The sequence below is a fragment of the Stenella coeruleoalba genome (assembly GCF_951394435.1).
Source record: "Stenella coeruleoalba genome assembly, chromosome: 9".
Classification (NCBI taxonomy): domain Eukaryota; kingdom Metazoa; phylum Chordata; class Mammalia; order Artiodactyla; family Delphinidae; genus Stenella; species Stenella coeruleoalba.
In genome coordinates, this window is record NC_137155.1 from 58,369,832 (window position 1) to 58,384,686 (window position 14,855).

General features: G+C 42.2%; 1 protein-coding gene across 1 annotated transcript in view; it reads right to left on the minus strand.

The window, feature by feature from the left end:
* Positions 1-14,855, minus strand: part of CPVL (carboxypeptidase vitellogenic like) — a 133,099-nt gene that overhangs the window by 3,493 nt on the left and 114,751 nt on the right. Inside the window, exon 13 of the mRNA XM_079932009.1 lies at positions 11,530-11,583. Within this exon, the coding sequence (XP_079788135.1) occupies positions 11,563-11,583 (21 nt within the window). The 3' untranslated portion in view covers positions 11,530-11,562. The remainder of the gene's footprint in view (positions 1-11,529; positions 11,584-14,855) is intronic.

The window sequence follows — 14,855 nt, forward strand, 5'->3', positions numbered from 1 at the left end:
TCCGCAAGGCTGCTCTGGCTGTTGTCACTGCTGGATGCCTAAGCTGCTGACAGCAGAGACTAATGCTGAGCCCTGATGCGGCATCATTCTCCAGGGGGACCAGCCAGCCACCTAGTAGCAAGTTTATTACATTGAACTCTTTCCATTGTGGAAAAAAACGTTATTGGAATAGTCACACTCCTTAGAAAGGAAGGTTTAAATCATCTTGCCAGGAAGGAACCCCAAACAACTGAAGTGTTGGTTAAAGGCAAATGGAACATGGGTTAGACACTGGAAGAAGCTCATTAACGATTATTATTCAACTATTATCATTATCAATCAACTAGTTTTGTTACCAGTTACCAAAACAAGAACTTTTGCAACTCTGCAATTTCTTCTTTGCTTGTTAAGCATAACACTGAGTGTCGTTGGTGGTTAAATTTACAACTTAGTCTTTAGGTTAAGGAATATCCAAGGTGCTATGGTGACTAAAAGAGAAGAACTGACATCACCCAGAGCTCAATACAGTGGCTGAGGCTGCCTCCTTATAGCGGTGCCACACTGTGTTACCCCCCTTTTGGGGACAGAGTGAGCCTACATTCATTTATATGATGTGGAGGTATGACGTTGGATGGATACAATGGAATGTGTGGATCTGAGTAGCAAAAGAATGGATATACCAGATTGTGTCTCTTGGCTGTTAGGTCCGAATTCATCCTTCTAGATACTTTCCATCCCCCTTTCAGACTCACTCATCTGGCCAATTTCATGTTAGGTTCTTCCAATGGGAGGCATAGGTAGTAGGTCCCAGTGTGAGAGAAAGAGATTAATCATTTCCCCGGCTACTGGCAGCAGCAAGATTGTGCAGCTGGGCTTGACTGCTTGTGCTACAAGCTCCACAAGCCTGGGGGTGGTTTCGGCAACACTGGCAGTAAGTAGCCACTCGTAGGATCCAGCCGAGGGACAGTGGCAGCTTCCCATTCTAGGTTACAGCTGCCTCCTTTCTCTGCTCCTAGCACTTCCAGCAGTTTTTAACCAGTTGCCTACACTGCAACCTTCTCTGCTTGAAATATATATAGTGGTTTCTACTCTCCTGTTTGGACACCGAGTGCTACAGAGGTCTTTCTGTATCAGAACAAAGTCAGCTTCCTCATTCTCTAGTTTAAAAAAAGAAAAAAAAGGGCATCATATTTATGTAAGAAGACCCAGATAATGGATACTTAAGTTGCTCTCAATCTTCTTTCTTCATCAGTAAGGGCAATAAAGACATTTCCATTTTAGGAAAGTATCGTCAAGGCATATATTTGGCAATGTTTGTCTCTTCCTCAATCTGGAACGATACCTGCTAAAGTTCTTATGCAGGGATCTAAATGGCTGTTATGAGATTCAACTAGACTGTAGAATCTAGAGAGTGTCCATCTGCAGCTAGTTATTTATTGCTTAATAAATATTCTAAAGAACTGTCCACATATATCCTAGTCTTATCTCTTCCAAATGAATTTCAAGCACCTTGAGGCTGGATCTTATATCACCTTTTGAATATGTTAATGGGGTGTGGGGAGAAGTTTTAGTAGTGCCTCTTCCCTTATGATTAATGTCATCTGAATGTGTCATCTGATTGGCAGTCTGGGAAGAGCCCTACATGCCTTCATGCGAATGGGGCTCAGGTTTTCTCTTGAGAAAGAAGCTGATGACACAGCTAACACTGCCACATAGCGTTGTGGCTCAGATCGAGGTCCAGTTAATTTTATTATTGGTCTTCCTCCAAATCCCTTTCCTGGAGGCAGTGCTCCTTAGAAACCATTTTCCCTTAATTATAAAATATTTAAATTGATTTGTGGGCAGTGCTCTAATTCCACCTGTGCGGCCTGTCCCCTTGGTCCACCTCGGGGCTGGAAGGCTGCCCAGCCCAGCACAATGCCCTCGTCCCCACGAGGCTGCCTCAGTCCCCATCTCAGCCATCTGATATTCTGCTTCCGCTAGACGAAAGAATGAAGGCCTCTTTAGCTCTTTGCTAACACCATCCTTCTACTCTGTTTTCTGATTGTATCTTCTTTAATTAAACAGCACTTCTGCTATCTTCTCATCTTTTAGGTATTCAGATCATTCTAGCATTCTACTTCCAGCTCTTAGATTTGAATTTTCTAAAATGGGAAAGGTTGGGTCCTGTTGACAGTTGCCATGCCAACTCCCAATCAGCCTTTTCCTTGGGAGGATTTTTCTTTAGCTGCTCTACACTTTCACAGCAACTTATAGTGTGACAGGAATCTTCAAACATTCACAAGCAACTTGGCCAATAGGGATGTGGGGCTGCAGTTCCTAAGATGAATATCCAGGCTTTTTCCAGGAGGGTTCTACTTTTATAATCTTCAACATAATCCCTTTAAAGCAAGAATCCCTGGCAAATCTAAGCTGCTATGGTATGAAAATTCTAATTAAAGGCAACAATCAAAGCTGCTTTTGGTGGTAATGCTGTTATACTGTCAACCTCATTGTCAGTCAGATTAACAAAATACACTTCTAATAACCCAGCTAATGCAGGGAGAAGTAAACAGCCAAGTCCATTTAACTCTCAGAAGCTTAAATGCTGTTAAATCACATTTCCTGTTTATGAGGCTGAATCTGAGAAGATATGCATTAATTATATTTCCAAATAGTCCAAAAACATGATAAGGCATTTTTTATATTTCAGTAATAATCACACATAACAGTGATTTATGATCGCTTCTACTACAGTTAACAAAATAGTTTATACTGAACGTTTAATAGATTAAACAGCAGTTTTCCAAGATAAATCGTCCATTGATATGCTCATTTTCTCGATAGCCACATCCACAGGCTAAGTCCACAACTGGATCACATCCACATTTCATGGTAATTGGTTTTAAAACTATCAAAACAGGAGGAACATGGAAATTCCATCCGCAAATCCTCAACGGCCCATTGGAGATCTCTTAATGCATGTGCTTTTCTTTTCATGGGAATTCCACATGCAAGTTGTGAAGCAGAGGAAGGTGCTATTAGAAGTACCAGGTCTGACATCAACACGAACTGGTTTTACCTCTTGCTGGTATGTATTCCCTATGCTCACATTCAAAGAAAACCCAGAAAACTCTTAGATCTCCATCTGAATTTCAGTCAAAGGATTCAGTTCTGCCTCTTTCATCCCAGCCCAGTTTTCCTGTCAGGAGCACCACTGGTTTTCTCTTTAGCTGTCAGCACATTTGGAACAGATTTTTCTTTCTGGGAAAGGATTCTACAGCAGTCTAGATTTTAGTTTATAATTTCATTATAAATAAGAGAGACTTTTAAAGAGTCACTTCAGAATCACTGCACAGCTTCATCTGGGATTTGGCCAACAGTTGTTAGAGTTCTATTAAATCAGCTTTCTTCTAACAGTGAAAAGAAGAGGTGGAAATTTTGTATTTTCTCAAATCCTCAACCGCTGCATCAAATAGCTAAGAATGATTAGAAATAAAACAACATGGAGTATTTTGGGACTGTACATTCTACTTTTGTTTTGTTTCCCCAGAGATGAAGAGAATTGAGAAAATGTCATCTTAGCATATGTAATTTGAAGTCTGTCCCTTCTACCCGAGCCTAGAATCCTCTTGTTAGGCATAACATAGGGTGAGGAATATGTTGTTATTACAGACAGGGCTTAGCTTGTAGCTGACAAAGGAGTACTGCTATGACAGAAGATGGAGTTTTTATTTGTAATGGAAGAAAGGGTTGACTTTCTAAATACCTAGTGGTAGATCGAAATTTTAAAGAAAGCTAGATAAAAATCTATTTTCAGAGCCTTGTTGCTTCCTAAGAGTGAAACTAGAATTTCCCTTCTTAACCCCAAGCTAGAGAAACACTTCTGTTTCACACAAAACACCACAAATCAAATGATGGCCAGACTTTCAGTTTCCCATTAGAAAATACCTCGGTTCATTCAACAGTAAATATTAATGAACACTTGTGAAGTGCCAGCTACTCTATTAGAAGCTGTATGCGTCCGGGGTTGAACACAAGAGACCAAAGTCCCTGTCTCTATAGAGCTCACGCAAGCTTCTCATAAGGGCTTCTGGAGTGAATTGAAACATTAACAAAGCGTTGATATGATGAACGAACTAGTGTTCTTCACTAAATGGGTGAAGTCGCAAATGTGATAAGAATCATAAATTTAAAAATACTACCTAAAGAACTTCTGCGACATTCTTTTCCTTTATGTAGCACCGAGGTCCCTGAACTTCTTCACTGTTGTGCTAATTGTAATGAACAGAACTTCTATATTCATTTGTCCCGTGCAAAGGGTTGTTTTCCGGAAACTATCTCGCTGAAGAGAAAAAAGTCTCTTTTCTGGGGAGGTTCAGACACGGAGCTGTAAATGATTCTGGCAGGATGAGTGCTGAAGGGAGAGGATATTAGCAATTGGAAAATGGCTTTGTTGCCAGAGGCTACATACGAAGGCATTAGAAGCCACATGATAGAATTAGACGGAGGATCTGTACAGGTCTGGTTAAGCTTAAAATGTCTAACAACCCACCAGGAATTGATTGTAGGACAGCCTTAGAGCAGCCAAATGTACCTTTTATTATCTCTGAGAAGGGAGTCTTATTTTGAAATCCAGAATTTTGGGAGAGTGATCATGACTGAAGTCCTAAATGCTTTGCTCTAGTCCACCCACCCCACTCCTCAGTTTTGGTACCCAGCTCCATCCCACCGTGCCTTCTCATTTAAAAGAGCTCCAACCTTGAACGTCCCCATTGCTGAAAAAGGAAAGAGGAGGAGAAGGAGGAAGATAGGAAATACTTCTCTGCTACTGCAAGTGATTTGAAGGTTTGGGACTGTGCTGGGGGATGTATAGCCGCTTCTGTCCTTAGACACGTCCCAACCATCTGGTCACTTGGGCTCCCCCCTCCATCTGGCTCTAATCATCTCAGCCAAACTTAGGGTTGTCTGTTGGTGGCTGTGATTTTCTTTTCTTAAGTTTCTCATTAATTTTGTCCTGCCTTAGTTTTGTTTTCCTTTTAGTAATGCAAGTCTTGAATAAATTAATTTGTTGCTCATGGGCAAAAAAGTGGCTTCAACAACCAGCCCAAAACATCCTCAAGCTATAACAATGTTGATTCACCTGTAAAAATCTGCATTTACTCTACTCAAACCTAATGGTGTCTTCCTTTTGGGCCATGAACACACCCATTATATTTCTCCGGGGGCTAAGAGGACACCTCAGCACAGGTCCTACAGTTCTTCCAGAAAGAGCTGTCCCGAAAGCAGATGGAAGGATAGGAGGCGGCATCAGAGAAGAGCTTAGGCTTGATTTCTGTTAAGTCTTTCTGATTTTTTTTTCAAACCCATGCACATGTTTATTTAAATAGCTGAAGAGTTTATAATCCTGGACATTGAAAATAAATACATTTTCTCTTAGGTGTTTTGACTTGGTTTGAGCTATGTTTCCTTGTGTTACAAAATGGTCTGGTCTTTTAGGAAGCCACAAGTTGTAGACACTGAATTGAGCTGAATCATTTATCCAGCGAGAGCATTAGGAACAGGTGGGAGCAGTTACTAGAGGTAAAACAGAGACCCAAGAAGAACAAAATGACCCTCTAGGAAATGTTCCAATGCCTCAAGACCAGAGGGACAGGGGGAGAAGTCACAGGCACCATCTCGCTAATGCTGACCACACCCTCTGCACAGGGAAGCCGAGGCATTCCCTGTATTAGAGAGCAGCTGGCATCCTGCAGCCAGGAGATCCATGCTGTCACTCTGTCTCAGTCTACAGGTTTGGTGGCCCGTAGATCCCCCTCCTCATAAAATTCACTGGCTTCTGAGCACCTCCTGTGGCCCTTAAGAAAGAATCAGCCGCTTTGTGACCACTTTGTCCAAGCTGCTGCAACCGGTTAGAGATACACTTAAGTATCACTTAAGTATCTTCAGTGAGTTAGTGGATGATATTAAAAATCGCAGTAGGATTAAGTGAAGACAACAGGACATACTGTTGTCTCAAATGCAAAAAGAAATAGGATCTACAAATAATAAATGACTAGAAGGACTAGTATTAAAAGTTTAAAATTCGTTATATCTGAGCTACGAGCTTATGGGTCGTTTTTACATCCTACATTTATTCGTATTTTTATGTGTTATCTATTACTTCTCAACGTGGCATAAATAGCGGTGCTTGATGCTTGGACACCACCCCCCCTTCAGTTAAATACTTCCTGAGCACACACAGTGCGTGGCACCCGGTGGAGGGAGCAAAGCTGAGCACGTTCCAGGGCTTTACCTTGAACTACTGCCTCCGTGAGTCTGACAGCACCGGCCCCTCCTCCAGGATGAGATCCTGAGCTTTTATTCCCTTCACAGGCCCAGGACTCCCAGCTGGTCCTGCAGTGTTGGTAGTATACTCTCTCAGGTATGGGCGAGGCTCCCTCCTGCCCTTCCTTCAGACCCAGCTCGGATGTCAGCGCATCAGGAGGGCTTTCCGGACCACCCGACGTAATCATGCCCTCACCTCCCACCACACCGGATTCCGCGTCGTGCTTTGATTTTCTTTATGGCATTTGTCAATATGTATCTCTGTAGGTATGTGTGCACTTGAACGCTGACCTGCCACCAGAATGTAATGCCTTGGAGGAGAGGTCTTCAGGCTTGCTCATTGCTATATCTCTGTCCATCTAGAACAGTGCCTGTCACATAGTGGGCACTCAATAAATATTGTTGAATTGAAGTTCTCTTCCTCAAGGGAAAAGGAGAACAGAGATGCAAAAGACATTGCTGAAGTAGCGTAAACAGGATTTGACCACTGGTTGAATTGGAGAGCAAGGCAGGAGAAGGATGGTGATTGCAAGAATGGGTGTGTTCTCAGCAGACAAAGAAAAACTAAGAGGAGCTTCTGGTTTGGAGGGAAAGAGGACCAGTCTGGACATGTTAAATCTGAGTTTCCATCCGGAAAGTTGGAGTTGTGGGTGAGAGGCTCTGAAGAGAGGTCATGACTTTGCCATGGTAGAAAGGGAATATGGGCAGTGATGTTGCAGCAGCATGTTGGGGTGAAGGAAGAAAACAGGGATCCAGTGTCGGATCTTTTTGATTGTCTCAGTAGACTAGGAGGCAAGGCCACTCGCTGAGAGTAAGGACAGCAGTCAGTGTGTCATTTGGAACTTGAGCCCAGGCACAGTTTGAAACAACTGCTCTGGTGAACATACAGTCAACTCCTGAGGAACAGCAGGGCAGACCCATGCAGTTTTCTCTCCAATAAATATAGAATCCTTTTATAGTGGTTTTATGAAAACTATTCAGGAAGATGTGAGAAGGAATAGCCTTGACATTGTATATCCATTTTGAGGCATATATTAGTTTTATCACTCTCTTTGTTTTCTGCTAGACAGTTTTCTCTTCTTTACATATTGTTATGCCTTTCATTAGGAATTTGTTTTGGGGAATTTATTAAGATGCCAGAATCCTTCAACATCATAAACATGGAAAAGTAGCAACTATTCATTGCCAACATTCCCAACTCCTCTGCTGTCTTTCCCAGTGTTGAACATCTGTCCCCAGGGAAGCCCATCATCACCTGCCCTCCACTCCTAATACCAAGTTGTTTTCTTTACTCGGTGGCTTTGGGCAGAGGGGAGAAAGAGCTCATCATGAAGACTGATGGAACTTGGGCCTTCCAGGCCACTGTTGCATCGACAAGGGGAGCAGGGGAGAAAGGGGGACCCTAAAATCCATCTCACTCTCTGGGGAGGGCACCACATGCTGCCTTGGTGGTTCAGGACCCACCGCTATGTACCTCCTTTTGGTCTTTTCCAAGCATGCCTCCCCTATCTCTCTAGATCTGACCTCTTGTTTTTATTTGATGGTACCTCTGTTGGGAATTTAGGGATTTGTGTGGAGTGAGAAGCAGGAAATAATAATAATAATAATTTACATTCCCACCAACAGTGCAGGAGGGTTCCCTTGTGGGACTCGAGGGACATTGTTCCAGCTAATGATTAAGAACTCTCCAGACAATAGGGGCTTCTTAGACAATGGGTGAATTTCCAGGATGTCCGGCCCCCTTCCGAGAAGGAGGGAGATAACAACATGTAAAAAAGGTGTCTGTCAAAGACCAATGAGGCAGCTGGGGAGAAGGAGGGAGATAACAAAATGTAAAAAAGGTGTCTGTCAAAGACCAATCAGGCAGCTGGGGACAAGTTCCCTCTCTGGTCCGAGCCTAAGCCGGGACCAATCAGCAGGAGAACACAACCAAATCTATAATTTACATACGGGGAAGTGGGAACCTATAAAACTGACATATTCGCGCCCAAAAGGGTTCCTTCTTCGACCTCCTGCGTGAGGACCAAGGAACCCCGGTGCACCGGCCTTCAATAAACCTCTTGCGTTTTGCATCGACTTCCGACTCTTGTTGTTTCCTGGGCGAGTCGAAACTCCTAGGAGACCGCGCAGGTCTAACACCCTTTTCTCCACACCCTCTCCAGCGTTTACTGTTTGTAGACTTTTTGATGATGGCCATTCTGACCAGTGTGAGGTGATATCTCATTGTGGTTTTAACTTGCATTTCTTTAATGATTGGCACTAGTGTTTTTAAACCACCCAATTCCAGTTTTCATAACTGGGGGTATGCTAATAACTCAAGTTTATTAAATTCTTTTTCTTGTCTTTGTAATGTTTCCAAATTGAATATGTGACTAACAACTCCTTTTACTCTACTTAAGCCCAGGGAGAAAAAATTCCACTAAGGAGTTGAAAATCCCAGAAAATTTGGAATTGGGGTTCAAAATCACATGCTCCCTGGGCTGGTGCATCTTTTTCTACTCTCTGACCACCCAGCAAGGGAAGAATATGATCTAGAAGCAAAGCTACATGGAGTTTGGTTTATTTAAGAGGCCAAAAGAGAATTACATCTCTCAGTGCATAAGAAACTAGAACTCTTAAAGACCTTAGAACTAGAACTCTTAAATATCCTTAGAACCTGTTAGGTTCTAGGCTAACAAATGTTAAGGTTTTTCAGGGGTAGAAGGAGCTCATTCGAAGGAGCCGTGTCTTATTAGAGATCCCTTTCCCTCTGTCCCTCACAGCCCTACCCAGGAAAGTATATGCTGGTGAAATTTCACCCTGAACAAACAATTTACTAAACAAAATCCCTCTCCACTATTCCCTCTGTCCTGCCCAAGATCAGCTTCAATTTTCCAGTGCAACACCACTCCCAGTCTTTTTTTTTTTTTGGATAGAATTGATGTATTTTTTTCACTTTTGTTTATTTTTGACCCAAAGCTTTTGGCATTTCCCTCCAGTGAGTCACACTCTGGGACCATCTCAAAATGACCTCCTTACAGGATGTTTCTCTTCCCTGGGGAGATGGGAAATTGGTATAAGACAGCCTGTCCCAATATGTTACTGTACAGTGTGTGTGGATTTCAATAAAGAAATGCCATTTCACATGCCACCACTTGATGGATGGACTTACAGGCAGATAGCCTTCGAAATCTTTCCCCAACTCTATAGAGACAAGATGGAAAAATGAAAGCATGGTCGTTAGGGGTTTACTCAAATCAGTTGAATATGGGAATCAGTCCTTCTACTTTTTCCATCACAGAAGTTTAGAGCAGTTCTTTGAGAATTCAGATTTTGTAACAAAATAATTGAACTATCAGGGGTGGGAGGATAAAAACAGGAGGAGAGAAGGCAGGGGTGCCCAGAGCCTCACCATTTCCCCAGCACACTTGCGCTCATGCTTTAGGCAAGGTCAATGCTACTCTTGACCTCTGGACCTCCAGCCTTCCTCCACCCCTCAGTTTGGAAAACTTCTCCTCCCCAGGAATAATTCATCACTCCCTATTCTCTGCTCTCAGAGTGCTTTGTACCTTCCTCTACGAAAGCACTTAGCACTCTGGGACTATGGTTATTTGTGCAGTGGTTACCCACCTTCCCTCTCCCATGCTCCCCTCTCCCCAGTTAGAGGGTCTCAGAGGCAGGGGAGTGTTGGCAAAAATTGTCTCTGTATCTTTAGCACCCAGAACATGTCCTGTCACCTATGAGGTTTAATATGGCACATCCTAGTGCAACCATGATGGCAGCCATGATGGGGCCAGGGATCCAGGAGAATCTCTATTCATAATGTTGATGTATCTGGTTTTCCTGTTCTCTTCCAACAATGCTCCCCCTTCCCCCTCCACAATTCTGTCAGGCACTCACTTCCCTTCTCCCCTTGGATTCATGTAAGAAAATTTTAAGTATCAGCAAAGATTCCTAGATGTACATGTGAGTTTTGATTATAAATATTCATTGGGAAATAAGGAAGATTAACAGTGTGTATTCCCACTGTATGTCAAAAGGTAGAGGTTGGCTTTACTCTTTCTACTGAGCTTTGACTTCTGCATATGGTGGACATTTTTTGGCTCTGGGCTGCCTGGCCTCCAGGCTTCCTTTCTTCTAGTAACAACACCTTGTTTTGATTTTTTTTGGTGGGGCGGTAATTGTCTTCCCCCATTGGGTGCAGTCTTAGTGGTACTGAGTTCAAGGTAGCCCACCCTCCCTTAGCCTGGGATGAGTTATCAGTGGTCACCACTGGTATGGTGTGGAGTTGGGGAGGGGATGTTTTTACTTAACTTTTGCAATGAACAATTTGCAAATTAAAGATTTAAGAAAAAGAGTAATATTGACCCAAAAGATCTGGCTAGATGCAACGAATTTTCCTGTTAAATCCGTTTGAACAGCAACCACAGGCCTGGCCTCTTCTACTCAATTGCAGAGCCCAGGGGAATGCAGACAGCCCACGTCACACTCCTGAAGTTGCCAAAATTCCCTTTAAAATGATCCAACAGATGTCCTTCCTTGGGGTCGAGCAGATATAAATCACAATGGTCTGCTTTCAATTCCTAACTCGGTGTCTTAGGGGCAGCAAAATCAATCACTCTCAGGTTTGTTTTCTGAATGTTTTTTAAATCTTCCAAATTATAATAGCAATAACCATTACAGTATGCAAGAAAAGGTAATCTGAGCAGGTAGTTGTATTTCATCCCAGGGTACACACTTCCTTTGTGATGGTGGAGTTGAATGGGCCCCCATCACTCATCTTTGCAGCTAGTCCCATGGACCAGAGAGCAACCCCGAAAGTGCTCAGCATGAAGAATGAAATGGTTTCTGAACTTAGAACCAGGGGCTTACATGGCATAAATATCGATACGGCCATGCCCACATACCATCAGCAGTAAGAGGAGGGGTCTTGTCATTCACAGGAAGATAGAAAGGGAATGCCAGACTTTCCCAGACAAATCAGGGCTCAAGTCAAGCAGTTTATTCCAGGATCTGTCTTTGGTTTCTGGCCTTATCTACCACGTTTCTGGTAGCATGAGAAAAGATGGCTAAAGAACTTCATATACATAAGTAATTAAATGACAGCTCTTAGTACTTTCCAGAGAATCAGGATTCCAATTTAAACTAGTTCCTCTTGGACAACATCTAGTTTCCTATAATCTGGTGTATGTAATATTTAAAAATAAAGCCCATTTTTAACTCTGGTATACACTGTAACCCCAAATGGGGTCACCTGACACTTACCCATTGATGTCATCAGGTGAGAAAGCTTCAGGATCAGGAGGCAGGGTGGCTTCTCTGTGGAAAAAGGATGGAGTTTAAGGAGAGACACATGAGTTTGAATCTGGACTGGCTCTGCCATTGGCTGTAGGAACCTCAGGCAAGTCTCTCTGTATCAATGAAGTTCCATGACCTCCTCTGTGAAATGGGAAAACCATCTACCTGGTGATGTCTTGGTGAACATCTGGCACATTTTAGGGGCTTAAAAAGAATAGCTGTTATTATTACTTCTGATTCACAGAATTAGGTGTCTACAGCTGAAATGAATCCCCAGGGAAGGCCTGTTTTGCCTCGTGGTAACAACCTCTTAGAGGTTGAGGCTGGGCCTTCCAGACCTACTCATGGGCCTCCCAATAGACTTCCACTGCAACAGAAATGCTTTTCTGCCTCTTTACAATTGCAACCCAAAGGTCAAATCAAGTCACTTCACTCCCCACCCCACCCCGCAGCACAATGCAACGACAGCATTCAGCAAGCTCCCCCTGCCCTACTTTGTGTCTAGTGGGGGTGGGGAGGGCAGGGCTAACACTGCTTCTCATTCCAGATTCTGCAGAACTCTTCACTTCTCTGATCTCAGCAGACATGTTGCCAGAGTCTCCCTCTCTCACCTCCTCAAACCCCACCTTTTCTTGAATTTTTTGCAGCATCTCCTCTCCACTGTCAGGCCGCCCAGGGAACCCAAACACTCTTCCTCTGGCCTTCTGCTGAGCAGACTTAGCCATGGACCTATCCTCAGGGCTCTGCTTCCACAGAAACATGACCCAAAAGGCAGTTCTTTCTCTGAGAGCCTGGGGCCAGATTTTTAATATTTACATATATAACATAAGCACAAAATGGTATAAAAATCAAAATATACTTAAAAAATTGTCTCTTTCACACCCATGCCCAGTAACACATTGTCGACACTTCCTCCCCTACGGTTATTGGTTCCTTGTTTATCTTTCCAGAGGCACTCTATTCCTTACAAAACTTCTGTGTGTCTCTCTCCCTCCCTTATTTATTTATTTGTTTGATTTTATTTCCCTTCCTTCCTTTCTCCCTTCCTTTCTTATAAATGAAACATACTATATTTTTAGATGCCTTGTTTTTTTTAACTTAACAAAATCAGTGCATAGTTTAAGGCCACTGTTAAATTTAGACTTTTTCTGTCCTCTCAGTGTTCTCCAAACCTTTATGCTATGTCACCCCTTTTGTTAAAAAATTGCTGAAGGCATACCAAAATATGTATAATTATTCACTCATTTATAAAGTATAACCATGCCACTACTATACTAAGAACACTTATACTATGAAATATTAATTAAAATGGAAACTTTAAAATGATAAAGGATGAAATTTTAAATACTTAATTCTTAAAAATTCATTTTTAGTAGTACAAAATATTTATACTTTCTAAAATATTACTGTTAGTATTTTTAATAGGAGCAATGTGTTGAATATGCTTTGTCATGTTTGAAAATCTTGGATTACCCTTTTGTGAGATAACATTCAAATGTCTGGTTATATGTTCAGTTTATTTTGACACTTGGTCTCCAAGTCCATCAGAGCTGAAAAAGACACATTCCAGAGCTGTAGATCCAAATGGAAGCAATACCTCATTAGATGAGCTTTATTAACTCCCAACATGCATTTTTCAATCCCATCTTTTATGTAAAGACATTTGTTGAAATTTTTCCTGAGTTAAGGATTTTTTTTTTTTTTGGTAATGCACACACAGTAAATGGAAATATTTCCAAACATCTGTTTTCAAAATGCTCTTGCCATAGATTAAATTTCTTTTGAAAAGAAATTACATTCTCACTAATTTTTAAAGTATCACTTCTACCTTGAAAGGGCAGATTATGTGTTTACTTTTTAAAAAGATATCTGCTAGATGACATACTAACAATAGCCACTCACTCATCTGCAAGCCTTGTCTTTTTGTCAAAGAAAGAAAGAATACAGGACCCATTCTCAGGTTCTACAGCTCCTTTAAATACACTGCCCTGAGATAGCCCATGTGGTACGAGAGACTGACCTGGCCATTTCCCATCGCATGGCAGAGAGTTATAGAGATCCTACTATTTGAAGACTTTGTTTTTATGAAATGAACCACAATGATAACATCCTACAGGCGTGTACGTCGCAGTCACGGGCAGTATGCTGGACCCAGAAGCTTGAGAAGATGACTCACCTGTCCTCACTATAATACCCCTTGTTTATATAAGTTGTCTGCTTGCAGTAACGGCAGTCATGTGACACTTTCTGCCTGTCTCTTGTCTGGACTAAGGGAGGGCACCTTAATGGACTGGTGTGTCTCATGGAGGATGCCTACCCAACTGGGAGAGTCTCTCCACAAAGGACTCTCTCCAATTAAATTCAAAATTTTGCTTTTCTTTAGTCTCTGAACTACCCTCCCCTCCCTTCTTTTAATGTAAAATTCCTGCCAGATTCAGTCTCCATAGGACTGTAGCCTCAAGGGACTTGGCTAGGGTTGCTCTGGGAAGGCCTGGCATGTTGTCCCCAACAGTCCCCACTGGCCTAGTGCCTGGGACAGGGAGATGATAAAAATGACAACATCTAAAATAATGACAACATCTACCACTTCTACTTATTGAGCTCTGATTTTGTGTTGATTCCTACTCTAAGTGTTCCATAAGAACACTCCATTCTGCCTGTTCACTGTAGATATTTTCTATAACACCTCCCTAAACACTGAATTAGAGTTCTGAAACACTGCTCCCAGGGAAATCCAGGATTTGGTTCCTACTAGCCTTTGGTCACAACATTTTGGTCATCCAATCAAAACATAACCTTGTTTTATGTGTGTTAAAGAAACCTTATTTAACATATATCGTTGCTTCAATAATATTGACCTCATAGCCAACAGCATATAACTCACGCCTAAACGAACCTTATCTAACACACATCTTTTCGCCACAAGGCACATCACAGCCTTCTTGTGCTCAAGAACACTAGCACTTCAGCACTATGCTTGGGAGTCCTTTTAAATAGCAAAAGCACAAAGATGCAGAAAATGTGGCACTAAGTAGACTGCCAAAAGGATGCTTGTTTACATTAGGAGAGCTGAAACAAGAAGGCAGTGTTGCCTCGTTTGACCTCAGCTGAGAATGTGCACATTGGGTAACTCAAATTCGTCATCACTCTGTGCATGTTCACAAATGACCACAAAGTGAGCAAGTATTGATCTGGGGATTACAAGTCAATTTTAATCAGTAGGGGATGCAAATATGGAATCCACTAATAGTGAGGCTTGCCTATATCGTCTCATGGTTCCTTGGTGAAACAAA